Source organism: Nicotiana tabacum, chromosome 17 (genome assembly GCF_000715075.1).
Source record: "Nicotiana tabacum cultivar K326 chromosome 17, ASM71507v2, whole genome shotgun sequence".
Lineage (NCBI taxonomy): Eukaryota > Viridiplantae > Streptophyta > Magnoliopsida > Solanales > Solanaceae > Nicotiana > Nicotiana tabacum.
The window spans coordinates 77,154,164-77,177,980 of NC_134096.1; the positions used below are offsets into that span (position 1 = coordinate 77,154,164).

Below are 23,817 nucleotides of genomic sequence, written 5' to 3' on the forward strand. Positions count from 1 at the left end.
GTGATTTAATCTAATACCAATCGATAAACAAAAAATTGAATAGATAATCTGAATAGTAAAATAAATCAAACCAGTATTCTAGCAGTGCTTTCGACCTCGATTTAAAATGGTCTCGAGGTTGGGTAACAAGAACAGTAAAGAACAGAAAATAAACAATGATGAACCGTAATGGATAGTAAGTGAAATAGAGAACAGTATTTGTATATATTCTTATCAGTCAAAAATCCTCTCTACAAATGAATGGGGTCCCTCTTTATATAGTAGATGAATCCTAAATAAGTTATAATTCTAATAACAGAAACAAATCTCATGATTGGTATCAATAACCGCTTGATTCGATCTGTTCCGGAATTTTCGCCGAGATATTCGGTCGGTTACTAATATCTCGCCATTCCGTTATTATGCTCGGTCTCGATCTTCAGCGAGCACTTCGATCTTCATGCTCCATACTCTGCCATTGAGCTCGAGCCCAATCTATTACGAGCTTACTCTCGAGGCAGCTCCTCGTGCCTATGAAATCGGTCGACCGTATATAATTTTTTTTTTCAATTTCACCTAATTCTCAAAAGGTTCGCATTGGTGTACTCATGGATATCACAAAATCTTTCAAATAAACATCAATTTCACGTATCAATAGCACATTGTGTAATAAACAGAGTAAAAAGAAAAGAAATGTTTTAAAAGATAGTATTATTTTTCTAAATGATATTACACACAATTGGATGTTTTGTAGTTCGGTTAAGACTGATTCAGAATATTTGGCATTTATGCTTACATTGAATTCGCTTTCGCAACACTATTTCACTAGAAGAGAGTCGCCATAGGGACCTGGCAGTGGCACTACTATATGCCTTTTTGACTAGGAGCACATCCATTTTAAGAGAATCATGGCGTGATTTTCTGAGGTAAGTGATTACTCTCCGCGCACTCGAGCTTACTTTCAAAAAGTGTACAAAACTGTTTCTTAAAACCAAAATATTAGTATATCCACAAAATATTAGAGAAAATTTTAATTTATACAGTATTTAGGAATAATTTATTTGATAAAGCACACTCTAAAAGCTAATGGCGATAGTAGCTGGTGGTGGTGAAAATAAATAGATACACTTAATATCTCGAAGAGTTGAATGATTCAGATAGAGTTCCCAATTAAGCGAAAATGGGCAGGGCGTTGTAGTGGTATTATATCGTTAAGCTGTTCCTTTTCTTTTCTCTTTGTTTTCTTTAGCTTCTTTGCGAGAATTGGAGACCGCGGAGGAAAATGGCATCTTTCCTTTTCTTAAAGTCCAAACTTTCAACTTTCAACTTCAAAGGCGTCAACCAAAGCTTGTCACCCTTAATCCTTCTTTTCCCAAAAAGTAGCGTCTTTTATTTCATAAAAAGACGATACTAATCCCTCACAAATGTATTGAGGCACGACAAAGTTCCTTTACCTCTAGAGTTGTCATTTCTCCTCCACCGTGGGCCAATTTACAAAGTTAAAGAGAATGCTTTACCTTCTTTTTTTTTTGGGCAATTGAGCAACTTCTAATTGCCAATAATTCTTCTGCGGCTATAAAAAACAAAGCACAAATTGAGTGCTCAATATGACACTGATTTTTGGCCATCACCACTTCCTCGCTTTATTAGCAATTATGGCACACTTGAGTAGAAGCAACTCTTGTGGAAAGGGGCGATTACTCATCATTTGCTCGCTAAACAAAACTACTTTGATAGGGAGTGAGTGTTTTGATCTCTACTTAACGTGCCATAGATATATCTATACACCAACGGCATCTATAGCTCTAGCAGGGGTGTGCCTATGCAAACTATTATTGACTTAGTACAATATATGTAGTTCAAACTATCCATTTACATACATATATGTAAATATCCATTTATACTAATTTTACGTCTATGGTTTGGTTTGATTTGATTTGTTGTTAGGGGAAAAAAACCCTATCATAATTGGTTTGGTTTGGTTTTAACTAAAAAAAGTCAAATCGAAACCAAACCAACCCGACATTACTTCTATAGAAGTTTTAAATATATTTAATACATAAAAATATTTATTGTAGTGTAGTTTATAAATATTTCTTAAATATTTTCATAACTTTATCTTTTAACGTATAATTTTAAACTTGAACTTATATTTCTTGAATGCTACAATAAGTTTTATAGTCAATATTAATGCTAATAAAAGACATTCAATTAAATTGTACTAGAAATGACAATAGTGTTGGATATCTATTTTTTTAAGTTTTTTCATGGTTTAGATAAAATGCACAACTTATTTTTTATAGTATTTAGTCATGTAAAAATAGTACTTGTTACTCGTACTTATTTTAGCAACTTACTAATTTTAGATTATGTTTATTTTCATTATGACTTATTAATAATATTTGTTTTATGCGATTTTATTAGCTTTATTGTTGAATATTTTAGTACAATGCCATAGCTCATCTCATATTTTATGTTATTTTCTTGAAAAACACCTTATATAGATATGTCTTACTAGGATCAAAGAAATTTCTGGAGCACAAATTCTATGTTTTGTACTATGAAGACTTTATGAAGAAAAAAATTAGAAAATCCCGAGATTAAAAAATCCGAGTACCCGACTTTATTGGTTTGATTTGATCTTTAGATTTAATAACCCTACACGATTGATTTGGTTTGATAATTAAAAAATTCGAATCAACCCGACTTATGTACACCCCTAAATGTAGTTATACTTGACGTGCTAACTTAATTTTTTGAATCCAAAACGAATTACAGTGCTTGGTGTAGTGTTGGTCAAGGATCCAGACAATTACTCATGACAAGGCTGAGGCTGAATTTCTATGACCCGGACCCAAAACTGTGTCCTCGCCAATATCAATGACATCACAAGGCCCACAATGATAATTGGTTCTGAACAAGGCCTCAACATTTCTTACTATTCTTGAAACTGGTCTTGCCATTACTACATTAATTTACTAACGTTCGGAAATTCATAGATGACAGAGACAATTCAGAAAATTAAAGCATACCAACCAAAAAACGAGCAAACGTATGTTAATATTTAAGGCTTCAATACGTCATTTTAACCGTTTTTGAATTCTTACTCGAACTGCCCCAACTTCAATATAAGAGGTTCTAGATAAGTTGCATTGTCATACGTTTTATGAAAATTGAACCCTTTTGCACTGTGTCATAGTGGGGCAACAGGGACTCATTAAATTTTATTTTGAACGTTAGGACTGACAATAAAATTTTCAATTAAAGTCAGTAGCAAATGACCTGTACTAAATTTAGAGAATTTTCAACTTTAGTTGATTGTTCTAACTGAACTAATATTATAGTTGGCACCTTGCATTCAGAACTTCAGTTTAATATTCAATAATCAAAGAGCGGAAGTTGCAACAAATTAGATCCTTCTTTTAAAAACTAGTATATGTCGTCAGCTAACTCTAATTTTGTACGATACATGTGAAGGTATTTTAATGTATTTATTATGTTGCGGAAATGGAATCTGCTGGCAACTGATTCGTCTACTCCCAAGAGTAAAATGTGTGTTTATTTATTAAGTAGAGGTTACGTGAGAAATGAAGATGGAATGAGCAAGGAAAAGCGACTTCCTGCTTGTAAATTAGTTACTGAGTCGCTAGCAACTTACCAAATACCTTCTCTCCAACTACTCCATTTTCAATATGAAACCAATTCTAGCAAGAAAAAAATGAGGTGGTTAGACAAAGCTTGAGTTAGCCAATCACAGCCAGATGGTCAACAAGTCAACTTCTTCTTTGCCAAGGAGACCTTGCTTTACTTAATCAAATATTGGTAAGATTGTAATGTCATGATTAGTATTAATCTCCACAATCTGCCAATTCATGTCTATTCTACTTTAAAACTCAGCTTCTGTTTCTCTCAGAAACTCATTCCAATTTCCAAGAATTTCCAAATCCATCTTTACAAAAAGGGAAATCTTTATTTTTCCTTACAAACACAAAGATGAAGAATAGTCTTGGAAGTAGCACAAAGCTAATACTCCTTCACCCTTATATCCAAAAACAGGGAAGTTCCAATCGTTTTTGGGCTTTGGCTTTTGTTTCATTCTTGACACTTGCCTCGCTCCTTACTGTGATTTACACCAGAGAATCTAAAATCACGGCCTCTGTAGTTTCTGCATCTACAATTACTAGTTCAAGTACCCCTCCATTGTCAAAGGCTGTGGCTATGGCCCTTGTCCATTACGCTTCAAATTCTAACAATACAGAACACATGTCTTATACAGATATGAAATATATTGCTGATGTTCTCCAAAAATGTTCTCAACCTTGTAATTTACTTGTTTTTGGACTTACCCACGAGACTCGTCTCTGGAAAGCCCTGAATCACAATGGTCGAACGGTTTTTATTGACGAAAATCGTTATTATGCGGCTTATATAGAGGAAAAATATCCAGAAATTGAAGCTTATGACGTGCAATACACAACCAAATTGAGTGAAATGAAGGAACTGATTGCAGGAGTTAAGGAACAAGTGCGAAACGAGTGCAGGCCAGTGCAGAATTTGTTGTTTTCAGAGTGCAAACTTGGGCTAAATGACTTGCCAAATCAATTTTACGAAGTTGATTGGGATGTTATTTTGGTAGATGGTCCAAGAGGATACTGGCCTGAGGCACCTGGCCGAATGTCAGCTATTTTTACTGCTAGCGTTTTGGCGCGGAGCAAGAAAGGTGGTAATTCAAAGACACATATTTTTGTGCATGATTTTAATCAGCAAGTGGATAGAATTACAAGTGATGAGTTCTTATGTAAAGAGAATTTGGTGAAGTCAAAGGACATGTTGGGGCATTTTGTGTTGGAAAGAATGGATGCTAACAGCTTTCAATTCTGTCGCAACCATAACTCGACAATGGCGAATTCCTCTTCTTAGCATATTGGTTGTAATTGCGATATATCAGTTTCATTTTCTGTGTCATTTATTTAAAGATGTTGCAAATTTTTGGACTTGTTATGCTAGGGGGAAGGAGGGATCCTGCGTAAAAATAACTTCTCTTTTGGTATTGTCAAATGTATTCTTCCTTGAATGAAAAAGGCAACTGTTTTGTCAAAAATTTGTATACGTTTACAAAACATATTTAGAAAATCGTTCTCCTCGTGATGATGCAGTTTCAGCAAAAACAAATGGAAGAACAAACAGAAAATTGATGAAGAGCATTAAAATATTGGAAAAAGGGATATTTGTTTTGAGTAAAAAGCTTTTTTACTTTTGGGCATCCTTTCATGATTGCCCTTAGATCTGCCTTTTGCTGGAAAATAGCTCAAAAGCATATGGTATGGTGTGGGATTTCCTTCCTTTGCATCATCCGCCAGTTTGTCCTATTCATTATCATCAAATTTCTTTGCCCTCTCCTCTCAAAGGTCACAATATGAGATCCATTTTTCTTCCAAAGACTACCTACAATGATTTATTAAGATATCTCAAAGACTAAAATAGTCGGCCTAACCTTCAATGTTGTAATCAAAAATTTTCTTTCTCACTCCTAAATATTTTTTTTTACTTCATTTAGTTTCTAACATTAACTTTATTCTATTAAGATATTTATAAAACTCAAAAAGGTACTAGATACGAGTCCGGAACCAAAATATTAATTTTGACTCAAGAGACAAAAATATGTGAAAAAAGTGTTGAGGGCCATATTAGGTATAACGCATCTAAAACATGCACTATACCTTAACGGCCAGTTACCCCGTTAAGATATAACGCATGTATATATACGTTATACTCAGTACTTGCAGCCGTAATAATTGACTGCATAGCGCATCAATGCGCTATGCATACTCCTCCAAATCCTCTGGTATGTTCTTTATTTCAAGAAAATAACATAAAACGTGGTGTATGAGTTATCTTTTCAGTATAATTAACAATTTAACTTGGAAATTAGCCCATGTAACTCTGTGAATTTTTGTATATTCATGTATTTGTGATATATTCATGTATTTGTGAATTTTTGATTTATTTTACTCTCAAGCAGAATCTGTATTAGGAATTAGTACAAATATTTAAGTGTAAGCTGGTTGAGGTAGGTATGTAGTTTTCAATGCCCTAGTCCAATACTTTATCATCTCTAATATGTTCTTTATTTCAAGAAAATCACATAAAACATGATTTATGAGTTATCTTTTCGGTATAACTAACAATTTAACTTGGAAATTAGCCCATGTAACTCTATGAATTTTTGTATTTTCATGTATTTGTGAATTTTTGACTTATTTTACTCTCTGGCGTAATGTGTATTAAGAATTAGTATAAATATGTAAGTATAAATAGATTGAGGTAGGTACGTAGATTTCAATGCCATAGTCTAATTTATCTTCTGGGGAACATACTTGTCGTTAGTATAAAAAGTTAGGCTAATACTCTGCTTTTTAGAAAGAAGGTTATCATTTGTTCTTTGTGAAAGTCATCATTTTTAATTGCCCAATACAAAAAGGTCTCCAAGTCACTCAACTCGACTATTACTGCATTAGAGATCAAACATAAAATGATAGTTCCAATGTTCAACCAAAAACAACCCTTAAGTTTAGCCTCTATACAAGTATATCATGAAGAAGGTGGGGGTTGGGGGTATATTTATACATAGCATATGTAATTGATACGTTATGTAGTCAATTATTATGGCTTCAAATATTGAGTATAACACATATATTACATGCACTATATTATAACGAGGTAACTGGCCATTAAGGTAGAACACATGTTTTAAATGCATTATACATAATATGGTCCTCAAAACTTTTTTTCCACTTATTTTTGTCTCTTGAGTCAAAATTTATAATATTTTAGTTCCGAACTCCTTTCTAGTAGAATACATATTAATTCCGTTCCAGTTTATGCGAACCTATTTCCATTTTGATTTGTTTCTAAAAGAATGATCATTTTCTAAATTTGAAAACAATTTAGCTTAAACTTTCAATTATACCTGTCACAGCCCAAAATCCCACCACAGGCGTCATGATAACACTTAGTCTCTAAGACTTGGTAAGCCGATTATAATAACAATTCAAGCCATTTTTTTTAGACAAGTGTCAAAACTAACAGCGGAAATATTCGAACAACCTCCCAAGACTAGTAATACTGAGTCACGAACTATAACTGAATACATGAAATTATCTCGAGGGTCGAATATACAATACTATTCGAATAAGAAATTAACAGTATAATAAAATGGAAAGACTCCAAGGGATTGCGACGACCAAGAAGTCCTACCTTGAATCCTTGCGATCATACTCTAATATCTGTCCGAATCTGATATTTCCAATACCTCGCTCTGCACAAAAATGTGCAGAAGTGTAGTATGAGTATACCACGGTCGGTACCTAGTAAGTATCAAGACTAACCTCGGTGGAGTAGTGACGAGGTACAGTCAAGACACTCACTAGTCAAATAACCTGTGCAATATAGCAGTATACAATAGTACTGAAAAATAACTAGCAATGATAACAACAAAATCAACCAGTGATATAACAGCAAGGCAACAAGAACATCATAATTATTGCTCAGACGAATAAGGAACACAAGTACAACCAATTAATCAAGTTCTTAAAATATAAATCCTTCACATATAACTCTTTAAGATAAATATCTTTCGAATATACTTCTTTCAAGTAAAAGTCACCATGTGACACCCCATTTCACAATCATAAAAATTACGGGTCTCAGCCCACTTTCATATTTTTACGACACCCCGTGCCCATATTTCTTTCATAACCGTACGGACAACTCACGTACCAAAATATCAATGTATATAAGATCCGCGGGATCAATTTATTTTCAATAAAATAAGTTTATAATTTTTAAACCAAGTAAGAAATTATCAAAGAAAGGAGTTTATTTTTGAACTCGTTTAGGTGTAGAAATAACATTTCAATTAAAATGAAGCATCCGATGACTACTAATTTGGATTTAAAATTTATTAAATTAAAATATAATAGTAATTTCTTTTATTCGAAACAACTCAAATCTCAAAAACCAGTAAAAACCATAAACACAAATCTTCAAAGTCTTTTACAAAGAGCCAAAGCCAACACAATACAACAAGGAATACAAAACACATAATAAAATCAAATAATACATCACGGAAGAACACAAGAATTTACATATCACGAAAAAATAAAATAACCAAAGGCAAGTACATCCATAGAAAAATATCAACAAAGGGCACTCCCGAGATACTGCCTCATAGTCCCAAATCATAAATAAATTTCAAAAAAAGGTACTCCCGAGGTACCGCATCGTAGTCCCAACACAAATATCAACAATAACAATGCCCTCAGGCCATCACAAGTCATCACAAATCAATCCCCGATATAGCTCACCTTGTCTCGCCACGTGCGCAATAATAAAGTGAATGCCTGCCTTGTCTCGCCGCACACGCATAATAGTATTCCCACCTTGTCTCGCCACATGCGCAAACCCACATATATAGCCCGCCTTATCATACCGCATGTAACAATAACACGACAGAAACCTCGTGCAAACACCCAAACAATCCTTCCAACAATATCATGTGCCAATATCACAACATCTCATGAATTGCACCTCAAGTGCTCAAATATTACAACATATCACAAATTGCACATCGAGTGCTCAAATATCAAAACATATCGCAAATTGCATCTCAAGTGCTTAAATATTTTAACTTGCCACAAAAATCGACAATACATCATTTTCTACAATAGGGAGCTCATGGATCGACCATAATATGCACAAAAATCTAAACAAAAAAATTCGGGAGCGAACAACTCAACAAAATAATATTTCACAATTTAACACTTTGCCTCAAATATTATTTACGACCTTTATAACTCAATACCAATTGCAACAACATAAACTAGAAAGTAATTCATCAAGGAACAACGCCTTCTTTAATCAAAAATTTTGGCAAATAGATTAATGCCTTCTTTTAAACTTACATAATAAGTTATTTGTAAATGAATAATCCATAATGAAATTATCTCCACGAAATATCAACTCAACAAAAATACGGATTCACATAAAAATCAAAATGGCAATCACACCCAATTATCATATAAAAATAAAGTCAACAAACAAGGATTTAGGCATGACAAATAAAGGATTTACTATGTTCCAACAATTTTTTAATTTAATACATAAGGGCGTCTACGAATTTCAACCAATGTAATTTGCACATATAAACCAAGTACGTACTCGTCACCTCGCGTACATGGTTTCAATTACACAATTTTCACATATGACTCAATGCCTAAGGAAAAATTCTCCCACTCAAGGTTAGGTAAGATACTTACCTTGTTTTGAAATTAGTCTAATATTCCAAAATCGTCTTCTTGCTTGAATTGACCTCCAGACAGCTCAAATCTAACCAAATTAATTGTACAACTTCATTAAAATTTATCATAAATATTTCCGGATAATAAAACGTCGACTTAAAATTTTATTATAAAAAGTCAACCAAAGTCAATGCGGGGCTCGCCTCTCAGAACCAGATAATTTTTTTAGGAAATTCGAACACCCATTCTGATACGAGTTCAATCATACCAATTTTATCGAATTCCAATAACAAATTATCTTCCAAATCTTGAATTTTCGTTTTTGAAAAGTTTTGCAAAAATCTCAATTTCCTCCATTAAAACTCAAATTAAACGATGAATATAACCATATATTCATGAAGAATAATCACTTTCGGATATAGAACACTTATTTCAAACCATATGGTGAAAATCGCCTCAAAAATCGATTCAATCCGAGCTCTATAGCTCCAAATATGTTTAAAATGGTCGTAACCTCGAAATATAGCTACTGCCCAGGTATTTACTCCTTGCAATTGCGAAAAATGCTTCGTGATCGCGAAGCAAAACTTTTCTCAGCCCAAAATTTGCCTTTCGTGATCGCGGAATATGCTTCGCGATCGCGAAGAACAAATGCCCATCTCTTTCAGACATCCTCTAGTATAATAGTCATAACTTTTTGTACAAAAATCTAAATTGCAATTGGTTTAACTTTTTGAATACTAGACACCAAGAGCTACAACTTTTATTTTTATATCATTTTCAAATTCCTTATATATTGTGAGATATAAGCTTTCAAAGTAGAGTCGGTGCGGCAGAAAATTTCCTCTACGCTATCGCGAAGCACTAGCCAATTTTTCCCATTTTACTCATCGCGATCGCGACCAATTCCACGCGATCGCATAGTACACTACTATAGCCAAAAGCCAGCAGCTACAAATGGCCTAGAAATAGTCCGAAACCACTCTGAAACTCACTCGAGTCCCTCGGGACCGCGTCCGAACACACCAACAAGTCTCAAAACATATTATAGACTTAGTCGAGACCTCAAATCACATCAAGCAACGCTAAAAATATGAATCACACCTCAATACAAATTTAATGAAACTAAGAAATTTCAACTTCTACATTCGATGTCGAAACCTATCAAATCAAGTCCGATTGACCTCAAATTTTGCACACAAGTCATAAATGACATAACAGACCTATTCCAATTTCCAGAATCATATTCCTATCCCGATATCAAAAAGTCAATTGCCCGGTCAAATTTTCAAACCTTAAATTTTTTATTTTTGCCATTTCAAGCCAAATTCAACTACAGACTTCAAAATAAGTACCCAGACGCACTCCTAAGTCCGAAATCACATTAAAAACTATTGGAATCATCAAAATTTCATTCGAGAGTCGTTTTCTCAAAAGTCAAACTCCGGTCAACTCTTTTCATTTAAGCTTCAAAAATGAGAATTGTTTCTCTCAATTTAATTCCGAATCTTTCGAAAATCAAACTCAACCACACATGCGGGTCATAATACATATTACGAAGCTTCTCGGGACCGTAAGCCGATGAACGAGGCGTTAATTCTTAAAACGACAAGTCGGGTCGTTACATTCTCCCCCTCTTAAACATACGTTTGTCCTCGAACGTGCCAAGAATCTTTCTGAGGACTTAATTTACTGAATGCATTTACTGCACACATACTCGTGGGTGATTCTACGTCACCATAAATTTAACAGGGGTCCGACATACCATCTCAGTTGAGATTACTTCTTTGATCCATATTTATAAACTTTAAAACCAATTTGTTACACTCCAAACATTTCTAAAAAGCCCGATTTTTCACATCAACACACTATATTAGTCTCAACCGGTTGTAGCAACTCGTGCCTACGCACACAACATGCGTATGCCCATAACCACATCTCTGGTCTTAAACAATTGTTCATAATCGATTACAATATCTCCAATTAACCTCATGTTAACAAAAATCTCGTTTCAAACCTCCACTTTACTAACAACGAGACACAAGTCATGAAGACCTCATAATTATTTATCCGAATTAACGAGTCATATTTAATGCCACCTGGACACTCATCTCGTAGGCTAAAACTCAATATTTACACCACGGATGTGGCAAAATATGCATATAAACACATAATAGAATTATCAAATAAGCCTAACAGGAATGACTCCCTATTAATACTATAGTACAATTTTAATTTCACAAAGGGAGAATTTAAACTCATAAGTTTTTCACCACAAGGATCTCGTCCTTATATAAATTCCATCGCGACTTGTAGCTCAGTTCAAGTATTTCACATCATATAAAAACAATTGTGAGGATCCCGTCCTCAACTCCGAATCACAAGTATTTTGCACATTGTACCAACTGAAATTTTCCATTTCCTTTCTTTCTTCTTTTTAATAAATTCCGTAAATAATTTTCACAACACATAATGAACCCTCATACCGGTAGAGCATATAATTCATAAAATTGAATTCAATTATTCTGAAATCACATCAAAACCCACTACAGTGAATAATAAAAAGTTACTTTTGGACTTATAGCCCTCAATAGTGTACAAAAATAAAAATGATAGATACGGGCTAACATCATCAAACCTCCCAACAGGAATAAACATATAAGTGGGTCACAAAATTACAAAGCTCACCCATAAGCGGAGCATAATAGGAGGACTCGCCTCAATATTCAAAATCGAATCAATTAAGGAAAAATATCTTTTTATAACAAATCAGTATCATACTTGTAACGACACCATCTGGTGTAGTGGCTTCAGCCACACCATAGCAAATATATCAATGTGCTGGGCCTCCCTCTCTAGGGCGCCCTCTACCCGCATGTCCTCCACCCCTAACTGGTTGTGAACGTGGGGTAGTAACTGCATTGGGGCCCATAGCCTGAGTGTTCTGATAAAATCTACCCTTCCCAAATCTGGGACAATCTCTCATGATGTGCCTAGTATCACCACACTCATAACAATCCCTCTGAGGTCGTGACTGCTCGTACTGAGTCTGTGCCGGATAACTGGAATAACCATTGTAAGAATCTCGTATTGGTGGTGTACTATAAGAACTTACTGGAGCACACCGAGTAATCTAATGTGCAGACTAAGCTAGCCGACTGCTCGAGCCTCCGCCATAATGGATCATAGCTGAAGAGTAAAATCCACTGAACCCTCCAGAGCTTCAAGACCTTTTGGCCTCCTTAGACTCCCTTTCCTCACCTAGGACACCCTCAATCCTCCTCGCAATCTCCACTACTTGCTGAAATGAGGTATCATTTTGTAACTCTCGAGCCATGCATATTTTAAGATCATAATCGAGTCCCTGAATGAATCTGCGGACCTATTCTTTAACTGTAGGAACCACGATAGGTACGTGTCGGGCTAACTCACTGAACCAGATAGCATATTCTGACACCGTCATGGTGCCCTGATGCAACCGTTCAAACTCTGTGCGCCATGCATCCCGGAGAGTCTGGGGAGCAAATTCTTTCAAAAATATTTTCGAAAATTTAGCCCAAGTTGGTGGTGTTGCATCGGCTGGTCTACCTTCTTCATAGATTTGCCACCACTGATACGCTGCGCCTGACAACTGAAATATAGTAAAGGCAATTCCGCTCACTTCCACAATACCCATGGTACGGAGAATACGGTGACACTTTTCTAGAAATCCCTGAGCATCCTCAGTAGATGTGCCACTAAAAGTAGGTGGACTATACCTCTTAAATCGCTTTAGTCTCTTTTGTTCTTTTTCTGATGCCTCTTGCCTGACCTCAGGCTGAACCGGAATAATAGGTTGTACCGGTACTACACCCGGAACCTGACCAATGTGAACTTGCTGCTATGGAATACGGGCGGTAGGAGTCTGAGTTACTCCCCCAATCTGTGAAATATTTGGTGCAACAGAGATCAATCCCGCCTGAGTTAACGTACCAAACATATTCAATAACTGTGTTAAAGTCTCCTGAAGTCCGGGGTAACAACAGGTGCTTCTGGTGCCTGTCCCCCAACTGGAGCTACTGGCGGCTCCTCAACTGTTGCTCTAACAGGTGCTCTAGTTGTGGCACGTGCTCTTCCTCGGCCTCTACCTCTTGCGGCCCTAGCAGTATGCGCGGGTGTCTGCTCAGCTCACCCGGTAGCACGTGTCCTCATTATCTGTGAGGGAATAGAGATACAAAGGCTCAGATTCCAAGATCAACAAATTCCGCATGACAGGAATGGAAGAAGTGAAAATTTCCTAACAGTTCTGTAGCCTCTCGAAGATAAGTACATACGTCTCTGTACCGATCCGCAAGACTCTGCTAGATTCATTCGTGACTTGTAAAACCTATGAACCTAGAGCTCTGATACTAACTTGTCACTATCCAAAATTCCACCATAGGCGTTGTGATGACACTTAGTCTCTATGACTAGGTAAGCCAATTATAATAACAATTCAAGCCATTTTTTTAGATAAGTGTCAAAACTAACAGCGAAAATATTCGAACAACCTCCCAAGACTGGTAATACTGAGTCATGAACTCTAACTGAATACATGGAATTATCTCGAGGGTCGAATATACAATACTGTTTGAATAAGAAATTAGCAGTATAATAAAATAGAAAGACTCCAAGGGACTGCGACGATCAAGCAGTCCTACCTTAAATCCTTGCGATCATACTCTAATCTCTGTCCGAATCTGATATCTCCAATACCTCGCTCTGCACAAAAATATGCAGAAGTGTAGTATGAGTATACCACGGTCGGTACCCAGTAAGTATCAAGACTAACCTCGGTGGAGTAGTAACGAGGTACAATCAAGACACTCACTAGTCAAATAACCTGTGCAATATAGCAGTATACAATAGTGCTGAAAAATAACTAGCAATGATAACAATAAAATCAACCAGTGATATAAACAACAAGGCAACAAGAACATCATAATTATTGCTCAAACGAATAAGGAACACAAGTACAACCAATCAATCAAGTCCTTAAAATATAAATCATTCACATATAACTATTTAAGATAAATATCTTTCGAATAATTATCTTTCGAATATACTTCTTTCAAGTAAAAGTCACCATGTGACACCTCATTTCACAATCATAAAAATTACGGGTCTCAGCTCACGTTCATATTTCCACGGCACCTCCTGCCCATATTTCTTTCATAACCGCACGGACAACTCACGTACCAAAATATCAATGTATATAAGATCCGCATGATCAATTTATTTTCAATAAAGTAAGTTTGCAATTTTTAAATCAAGTACGAAATTATCAAAGAAATGAGTTTATTTTTGAACTCGTTTGGGTGAAGAAAATGATATTTCAGTTAAAATGAAGTATCCGATGACTACTAATTTGGATGTATAATTTATTAAATTAAAACATAATAGCAATTTCTTTTATTCGAAATAACTTAAATCTCGAAACCCAGTAAAAACCATAAACATAAATCCTAAGAGTCTTTTACAAAGAGCCAAAGCCAACACAATACAACAAGGAATACAAAACACATAATAAAATAAAATAATACATCACGGAAGAACACAAGAATTTATATATCACGAAAAATAAAGTAACCAAAGGCAAGTACAGCAAAGGGCACACTCGAGATACCGCCTCGTAGTCCCAACACAAATATCAACAATAACAATGCCCCGAGGCCATCACAAGTCATCACAAATCAATCCCCGACATAGGCCACCTTGTCTCGCCACGTGCGCAATAATAAAGTAAATGCTGCCCTGTCTCGCTGCACGCGCATAGTAATAATAGTACGACAGAAACCTCGTGCAAACACCCAAACAATCCTTCCAACAATATCATGTGCCAATATCACAACATCTCATGAATTGCACCTCAAGTGCTCAAATATTACAACATATCACAAATTGCACATCGAGTGCTCAAATATCAAAACATATCGCAAATTGCATCTCAAGTGCTTAAATATTTTAACTTGCCACAAAAATCGACAATACATCATTTTTTACAATAGGGAGCTCATGGATCGACCATAATATGCACAAAAATCTAAACAAAAAAATTCGGGAGCGAACAACTCAACAAAATAATATTTCACAATTTAACACTTTGCCTCAAATATTATTTACGACCTTTATAACTCAATACCAATTGCAACAACATAAACTAGAAAGTAATTCATCAAGGAACAACGCCTTCTTTAATCAAAAATTTTGGCAAATAGATTAATGCCTTCTTTTAAACTTACATAATAAGTTATTTGTAAATGAATAATCCATAATGAAATTATCTCCACGAAATATCAACTCAACAAAAATACGGATTCACATAAAAATCAAAATGGCAATCACACCCAATTATCATATAAAAATAAAGTCAACAAACAAGGATTTAGGCATGACAAATAAAGGATTTACTATGTTCCAACAATTTTTTAATTTAATACATAAGGGCGTCTACGAATTTCAACCAATGTAATTTGCACATATAAACCAAGTACGTACTCGTCACCTCGCGTACATGGTTTCAATTACACAATTTTCACATATGACTCAATGCCTAAGGAAAAATTCTCCCACTCAAGGTTAGGTAAGATACTTACCTTGTTTTGAAATTAGTCTAATATTCCAAAATCGTCTTCTTGCTTGAATTGACCTCCAGACAGCTCAAATCTAACCAAATTAATTGTACAACTTCATTAAAATTTATCATAAATATTTCCGGATAATAAAACGTCGACTTAAAATTTTATTATAAAAAGTCAACCAAAGTCAATGCGGGGCTCGCCTCTCAGAACCAGATAATTTTTTTAGGAAATTCGAACACCCATTCTGATACGAGTTCAACCATACCAATTTTATCGAATTCCAATAACAAATCGTTCTCCAAATCTTGAATTTTCGTTTTTTAAAAGTTTTACAAAAATCCCAATTTCCTCCATTAAAACTCGAATTAAACGATGAATATAACCATAGATTCATAAAGTATAATCACTTTCTGATATAGAACACTTACCCCAATCCATATAGTAAAAATCGCATCAAAAATCGCTTTAATCCGAGCTCCATAAAAATGACCGAAACCTCAAAATATAGCTACTGCCCAGGTATTTACTCTTAGCGATCGCGAAGCAAAATTTTTCTCAGCCCAAAATTTGCCTTTCGATCGCGAAGAACAAGTGCCCAGCTCTTCCAGACAACCTCTAGTATAATGGCCATTAGTTTTTATATAAAACTTCATAATGTAAATGATTTAACTTTCTGAAAACTAGACACCAAAAGATACAACTTTTATTTTTGGATCATCTCCAAATTCCTTATAGACTGCGAGATATAAGCTTCCAAAGTCGGGTCAGTGCAGTAGAAAATTTCCTCTACGCGATCACGAATGGCCTTCCGCAATCGCGGATCACTGGCCAATTTTTCCCATTTTACTCATCGTGATCGCGATCGCGACCAATTCCACGCGATCGCATAGCACACTGCTGTAGCCAAAAACCAGCAGCTATAACTGGCCTAGAAATGGTCCGAAATCACTCTGAAACTCACCCGAGCCCCTCGGGACCCCGTCCGAACATACCAACAAGTCTCAAAACATATTATGGACTTAGTCGAGGTCTCAAATCAGATCAAGCAATGCTAAAAACACGAATCACACCTCAATTCAAACTTAATGAAACTAAGAAATTCCAACTTCTATATTCGATGTCGAAACCTATCAAATCAAGTTCGATTGACCTCAAATTCTGCACACAAGTCATAAATAACATAACAGACCTATTCCAATTTTCAGAATTATATTCTGATCCCTATATCAAAAAGTCAATTCCCTGGTCAAACTTCCAAACCTTAAATTTCTTATTTTCGCCATTTCAAGCCAAATTCAACTACGGACTTCAAAATATGTACAAAGACACACTCCTAAGTCTTAAATCTCCATACGAAACTATTGGAATCATCAAAATTCCATTCCCGAGTCGTTTGCTCAAAAGTCAAACTCCGGTCAACTCTTTTCATTAGCTTCAAAAATGAGAATTGTTTTTCTCAATTTAATTCCGAATCTTTCGAAAATCAAACTCGATCACACACGCGGGTCATAATACATATTACGAAACTTTTCGGGACCTTAAATTGCTGAACGGGGCGTTAATTCTTAAAACGACAAGTCGGGGCGTTACAATACCCTTAATGAAGCTTTTATAACTCTGAACCCCTTTTTGACTTGTTTAGGACCACAAATTTTAAAATCATTCATTTTTTCTTAAAATCCGTGCTTAGTCAAACGTTCACATAAATTGAAATAAAAAAAGTACAATATAAGAGATGTGACACGTACTAACGAATTGAGACCGAAAGTGTAGAGAGAAACGAAAAATTAGTAGTATGACATATAAGTCCATCTTCCTGGTAAAAAATACTCGAGTGGTTGTACAATATGTTGACTCATGACTGTTTCATAGGTTGGCGAGATGGTTGTACAAATATATTATTCTTATTTCAAACGACAAGGATCAATCACAAATCGAGACAATGAAAGCTTTGTGTACGAAAAGGATTTAATAAGTGAATATATAAAGCATTATGTAATGCAGGAACATGCGCAAAAAACAAATATATGTAATTCCGTCATTCAAATATATTTTTTTCCTATCTGGTTGCAAGAACTTCAGTGTAGTATTTTATAATTTGCAATAATATTCTTATAAAGAACAAAACGATAAGATGAGGGTTTTTGGAGAATATGGTCATAACTTAAATGATAAAGCTGCTATCTTACATTGAAATGGTGCAAGATAATATAATGTCTTTCCTATTCCCTTTCTTTATCCTGCACATACTGCTAGCAGAATTAGAATCAAAATTTAAATTTTATAAATTTCATATGTCAATGTGAGAATGAGCATCTGACACTTTCCAACCCCCTTATGAGAGGGTAGGGTAGTTTTTATCGATTTATATAAAGATGAGAAGATTTGAAACTTATAATTTTGGTTGTAGTTTTTTTAAATTATTGAATTTTAAATTAATATACAATATATCTTTTAAGATAAATATAAAATTTGAACAAAAACTAGTAGATTCGATCGAATCCCGTAAACTCTATACAAGCTCTGCCCTTGGGTGTACAAGTTCATACAAATTCCTTCCCGTTTGCTCAACTCGCAAAGTGTGTTTTGAGGACCAAACTCGCCCAATTTGTATAGGCAAGACAATATCTTTTGGAGATCGGCCTACCAAGCAAACACCTAACATGGATAACGGATATACAATGTAAAGATGAATTACAATAATATAGATAATTAATTTAAAATTGTATTCTCTTTTTTCAAAAATAATATTACTACTACTAGATTTTATGTACTTTTTGAAGTTTTTATTTAAATAGAGTCGGTAAAAGGATGTTGGACTTCACAGTAAAAATTAGGTAAGTGAAAGCAGGTAAACTGCTCCATAATTATAGATTGGAGTGTTTATATACTAATAGCCTGTTTGGCCAAAGTATTTTTTTTTGGGTCAAAAGTGCTTTTGGCCAAAATTGAATTGTTTGACCAAGCTTTTAGAAGATTTTTTTTTTGTGGAGAATCAAAAATAATTTTTGAGAAACAGAAAAATGTAACTTCTCTCCCAAAGCACTTTTGAGAAAAATACACTTAGAAGCAGTTTTCAAAAATTTGGCCAAACACTAATTACTGCTCAAAAATATTTTTCAAATTAATTAACCAAATACAAATTGATTCTCACAAAAAAAAATACTTTTTAAATAAACATATTTTAGAAAATTGGTCAAGAGAGAGAGAGAGAGAGAGAGAGCAGTCAGCTAGGCTACATTATTAGATTTGCCAACCGAGGAATATTACCCAAAAAAATCTGCTAACGCCTAACAGAGCTAGCAAGAGCAAGAGTTGCTTGAGCCTAGACACAAAACTCCAAGCACCATGGCAACAGATTTCAAGTCTATCCCAATAATAGGTCGAAAATTTCAAGCCAATTCCAAGCCCTATTTACAAGTTCTTACTTCTATTTTGCTTTTGTTTATCTTCACTTTTTGGATATGGCTGTGCAAACCTTGCTTAAAACTGTTCAATTGGTTCTGTGAGAATTAATTTTATTTTTTCCTATGACACAGATATAAGTCCTCTTTTAGAGAAGTGGGATCATCCAAATTTGGCTCATGACGAAGGTGTAGCTCAAGTTGTTAGACAATTGGGTCAGGCTTGTAGAGAAGCTGGATTCTTTTATGTGGTAATTATTCTTCTCCTGCTAATTTTTCTTTCTGTTGATGTTATTGGTGGTCTTAATTGCAGCCTATTTTTTTTTTTGTATCTATTGAATTTACAATATTGGGGAAAACAGTGTGCTGTCACTGTGAAAGAAGCTAAGCTTCTCCTGAGTTTTAAGTCATATTTGGATCTTTCGTAATGTTAATTGTTACTTTCTGTATTAGAGAAACTAAATTGTTGTGTCTTCCCTTCTTGCAGAAGGGCCATGGTATCCCTATTTCCCTTATGAAAGAGATTAGAAGCATTACACGCGAATATTTTCATCAACCCTATGAGGAGAAACTCAAAATCAAACTTTCTGCAGCAACTGGATACAGGTTTATTCCTGTGATTACCCAGTATCTTAAATTCAAGATATTATCTTGACTAATGATTGCTTATGTATCTTGAATGCAGAGGATATCAAAGAATCGGAGAGAATATAACCAAAGGCATACCTGATATACATGAAGCTATTGATGTAGGTTATATTAATTACTTACGGTCTATATATTACAGAAAATAAGTGCACCACTTGTTGTATTATTCTTGTGTTTCTTCACAGTTTCACCTGAAAGCCCGCGCTTATAGCTATATTCTTTTCTTATTCTGGCCCAAATGCATATTATTTCTACTGATTCTATTTCTGTGGCTTATCTTTACTCTACCATTTAATGTTTTGGATTGGATGCGTAGAATTTTTCACACATTATGCATTAGATAGCTGTTTGCCATTATTTGCTCACAATTTGGAGGTTTCGAAGTGTGTGCTCAGTTTCTGATTGTTTTGTAAAACTGGAACTGATTGAATTACTGTGCTATAGGATAATCTAGGTATATAAATATGCAGTCTTTGGATCCAGAAATGGCAATATCAAACTTGTATGGAGCAAATGATATGCCAGTTGTTAAAACCAAAAGAGAAGACTTATTTTCCTGCTGTTAGCCTCATCTTGATCATATCTTCTACGTAGAGTGTGTGTGTGTGTGAGTGAGAGAGAGAGAGAGAGAGAGAGAGAGAGAGAGAGAGAGAGAGAGAGAGCTTTTAAACAATGTACAGATTGTAACGTTATTCCTATTTACCCTCTACCTATTGGGATTGGGGCTCGTTGCCTTTTAGGTGAGGCCTTGTTTCAATTATTTGGGTTCCTGGCTCACCTGCGAACTTTATCATTAATTCATTTACAAATTGACTAAGCTCTTCTCAAAAATGAGAAAAAAAAGCTTTTTCTGGTAAAAACCATTCTTCAACTATGGACAACATTTCTGCTGTTTTGCAATGGTATAGTTGTGAACTCCTCTCAATATCAGTTTCTATGTGCACATATGTCTTGATACAGCTTTTATAGGAATACTTTGTTTAATAATTATTAGTAATTGTACTGTTTCTGTTACTAAATCGTCCTTGATGCACTTTTTTCTCTATCTTGTTTGTTGGTTGCAGTGCTATAGAGAAGTGAAACATGGGATGTATGGAAATCTTGGAAAAGCTATGCAAGGATCCAACATATGGTAGGTTAGCGAGTTACTTATAATGCATGGTCTTTGCACTAACCCCCTCCTTTCTTTCCCTTTGTTCATCTTAAAACCTTTGCCATTTCTTCCCCATGGTATATGCTACTGACTGCTAAATGACGACTTTGGATTTGTTCTTTCTTCATTTTGTTTGGTCTACATACATTTTTTTCATATGCAGGCCAAGTAACCCTCCAAATTTCAAGCAGTTAATGGAGGAGTATGTTGACCGTTGCACAGGTGCCTTGCTCTATTACATACTCCTTTGACATTTTTGCAGTGGCTATACTGATAAAGGTTTTTTGCACGGAACTGAAAAGAAGTTGGTGAACTTTTGTATTCTACTGCTGACAGATCTATCACGAAAGATAATGAGGGGAATTGCTCTGGCATTGGGTGGATCAGCGGATGAAATGGAGGGTGAAGTAGGTGGTGATCCATTTTGGGTCTTGCGAATAATTGGCTACCCTGCTGTGTCCATTTCAAATGGACATGATAAGGCTGACAATGATGTTGGATGGTAAGTCGCTGGTGTCGGTCATCACATTTTTTCTTGTTTATCATATTCTTTTTTTTTTCTTTTTCTGTTCTCTTATTGGTGTATCTCTTTTCCAATGAGTGATGTTTTTTGGCTTTCGCTGTTGTCCATATCTTTTCTCCGAACCGAATAAATCTCAGTGGCGCCCATACAGATTATGGTAAAGCTTCTGATCTTTACAAGGATAGCATACTATCCCATTGATTAGCAACCATGATATAAGTGTTTTCTTATCTTACAGGGCTATTAACATTAGTCAACCAAGATGACGACATAGTTGCCCTTCAGGTACAATTATGTTTCCTCGTTCCAATTTTGTTTCATTCTTTGAAAGCTACTGAGGAAGATTGGCTTCCGAGTCCTTAAAGCATGCCTACTCCCTAGATTTAATTTGTAAAGCCTCGTCTTACATCTTTGTTTTATGATTTGAAGTTCATCCCGATTTACAAACTACTAATCATATTGGGTTGTTTTAAGGTGAGAAACAAATCGGGCGAGTGGATATCAGCACCACCTATCCCAGGCACATTTGTGTGTAATATAGGAGATATGTTGAAGGTATGCAATTTGCTTTGTAACTTTTTTTTTTTTATCATTCTTACCCCTCTGCTTAAGCTGTTCTTGTATGGTGGCTATTGGTAGATCCTATCAAACGGAATTTATGAATCAACATTGCACCGGGTCATCAATAACTCTCCCAAATATCGTGTTTGCGTGGCCTACTTTTATGAGGTTAAAAGCTCTTTTTTCTTTTGTGTCAGTTAAAAGTAAAAGAAATATGATATGGCTCAATGTTAGTTGCTGATGATATGTGTTTTATCTTCCGTATTAGCCAAACTTTGATGCTGCAATAGAGCCGCTAGATGTGTGTTCACAGAAGACTGGTGGCACCAAGAATTTTGAAGGAGCTGTTTACGGAAAGCATTTGGTCAGCAAAGTCACCACCAATTTTGTGATGTAGACCTTGAGCTAAGTCTGAATTTATCTCCTCTCTTGTTGGTTTCTTCAACTAGTTTAGTAAAGAGATAAGAAAGGACGGAGTAGCTTTAGACCAAACTATGTATTTGTCTTAAGAAAATCATTGAATGTGTACAAATTATTAATTTAGAACCCAATAACTTAAAAGATTTAGAATCATGAACACATAAGCTTCAAATCGTGACTCTGCCTCTAAATGTACATGATGGACACAGTGTCAGGTATTGGCCTCAGCTTCCTCTCCCCCACCCCCTCCTCACCCCTCACCCAAGTAAAAAAAAGGAAGGTTGCATTCTCTCAAAAGAGTATTATAATTTGACCGGTCCAGCATTTAACTAAATGCATCAAGTTTCTGGGCAAAATACTAATGGAGCATTTTGAACTTTACGATTGTCTAACCATCAATAACTAATTCACCTCCTCCCGTAAAGAAAATTATAAAGATGTAACCAGTTCCAGTGTTGTCTAGAATCTATAAGTCTAATGAATAATATCGGATGCATCTACGACTTCACGGCTGTGTGATGGAAAAGCAATGGGAATGATACTAACTAGCTAGTGAAATCAAAAGTCTCAAGACAATCGGAAAGAACAAAATGGACAATAGTGGTTTCCTGCTGTAATTATTCTAGGCTCCATAACACCGTGCGGCACTGTTTGACAAGTTAAAACTTGAAAGAGAGGGCACCATTCCCTTCAAGTTTTTATAGGAACTCAGCACTTTACCCTTTAAAAGGCACTAGTATAGCACCCGCATGCGCTGAGAATATAAATCATATTGTGATTTAATTTGTTTGACCATATTATATCATATTGTTTGAATTAAATTTCAATTTTCTTTTTTTATCCAATGAAACATGTCCAATAAAAAAATCAGATGAAATTGGAAAACAAAATTCATATGGTCATTGAATAACTTTTCAGTTCCTCATTTTTCTTTATTATATAATCTACTATATTTATTATTATTATTTTATTAGATATTATGACGTTTTATTAGTTTGTTACTTGACTTAATATTTTTGTTAATTATCTCTTTTTTTTTTGTGTGTGTGTGTATTTTCTTACTTCTAAAACTTTTTCTTGAAACATTTTCTCCATTGTACATCTTCATTTGAATTCATCAAAAATATAAATTAATTTTTCATGTTATAAATATATTATATTATGGATGTTCATTTAGTACTCCGTTGTAAATAAGCTTTCTGAAGAAGCTTATCCATATGGGACTCCGCTG

General features: G+C 35.0%; 2 protein-coding genes across 2 annotated transcripts; both read left to right on the plus strand.

Annotated features, from left to right (window-relative positions):
* The first annotated feature begins 3,584 nt into the window (after positions 1–3,584).
* On the plus strand, positions 3,585–5,080 carry LOC107793555 (protein IRX15-LIKE-like). The gene has a single exon (XM_016615933.2). The coding sequence runs from the start codon at positions 3,973–3,975 to the stop codon at positions 4,897–4,899; it is 927 nt and encodes a 308-aa protein (XP_016471419.1). The 5' UTR covers positions 3,585–3,972; the 3' UTR covers positions 4,900–5,080.
* A 13,995-nt stretch (positions 5,081–19,075) lies between these two features.
* Positions 19,076–22,717, plus strand: LOC107793556 (homoarginine-6-hydroxylase 2-ODD-C23.1). Its single transcript, XM_016615934.2, has 12 exons — positions 19,076–19,259; positions 19,417–19,532; positions 19,769–19,887; positions 19,967–20,030; positions 20,994–21,061; positions 21,246–21,304; positions 21,419–21,584; positions 21,743–21,762; positions 21,844–21,890; positions 22,080–22,160; positions 22,245–22,334; positions 22,435–22,717. Exons 1-12 carry the CDS (start codon positions 19,226–19,228, stop codon positions 22,561–22,563), a joined length of 993 nt encoding a protein of 330 aa, XP_016471420.1. The 5' UTR covers positions 19,076–19,225; the 3' UTR covers positions 22,564–22,717.
* The last annotated feature ends 1,100 nt before the right edge of the window (positions 22,718–23,817 follow it).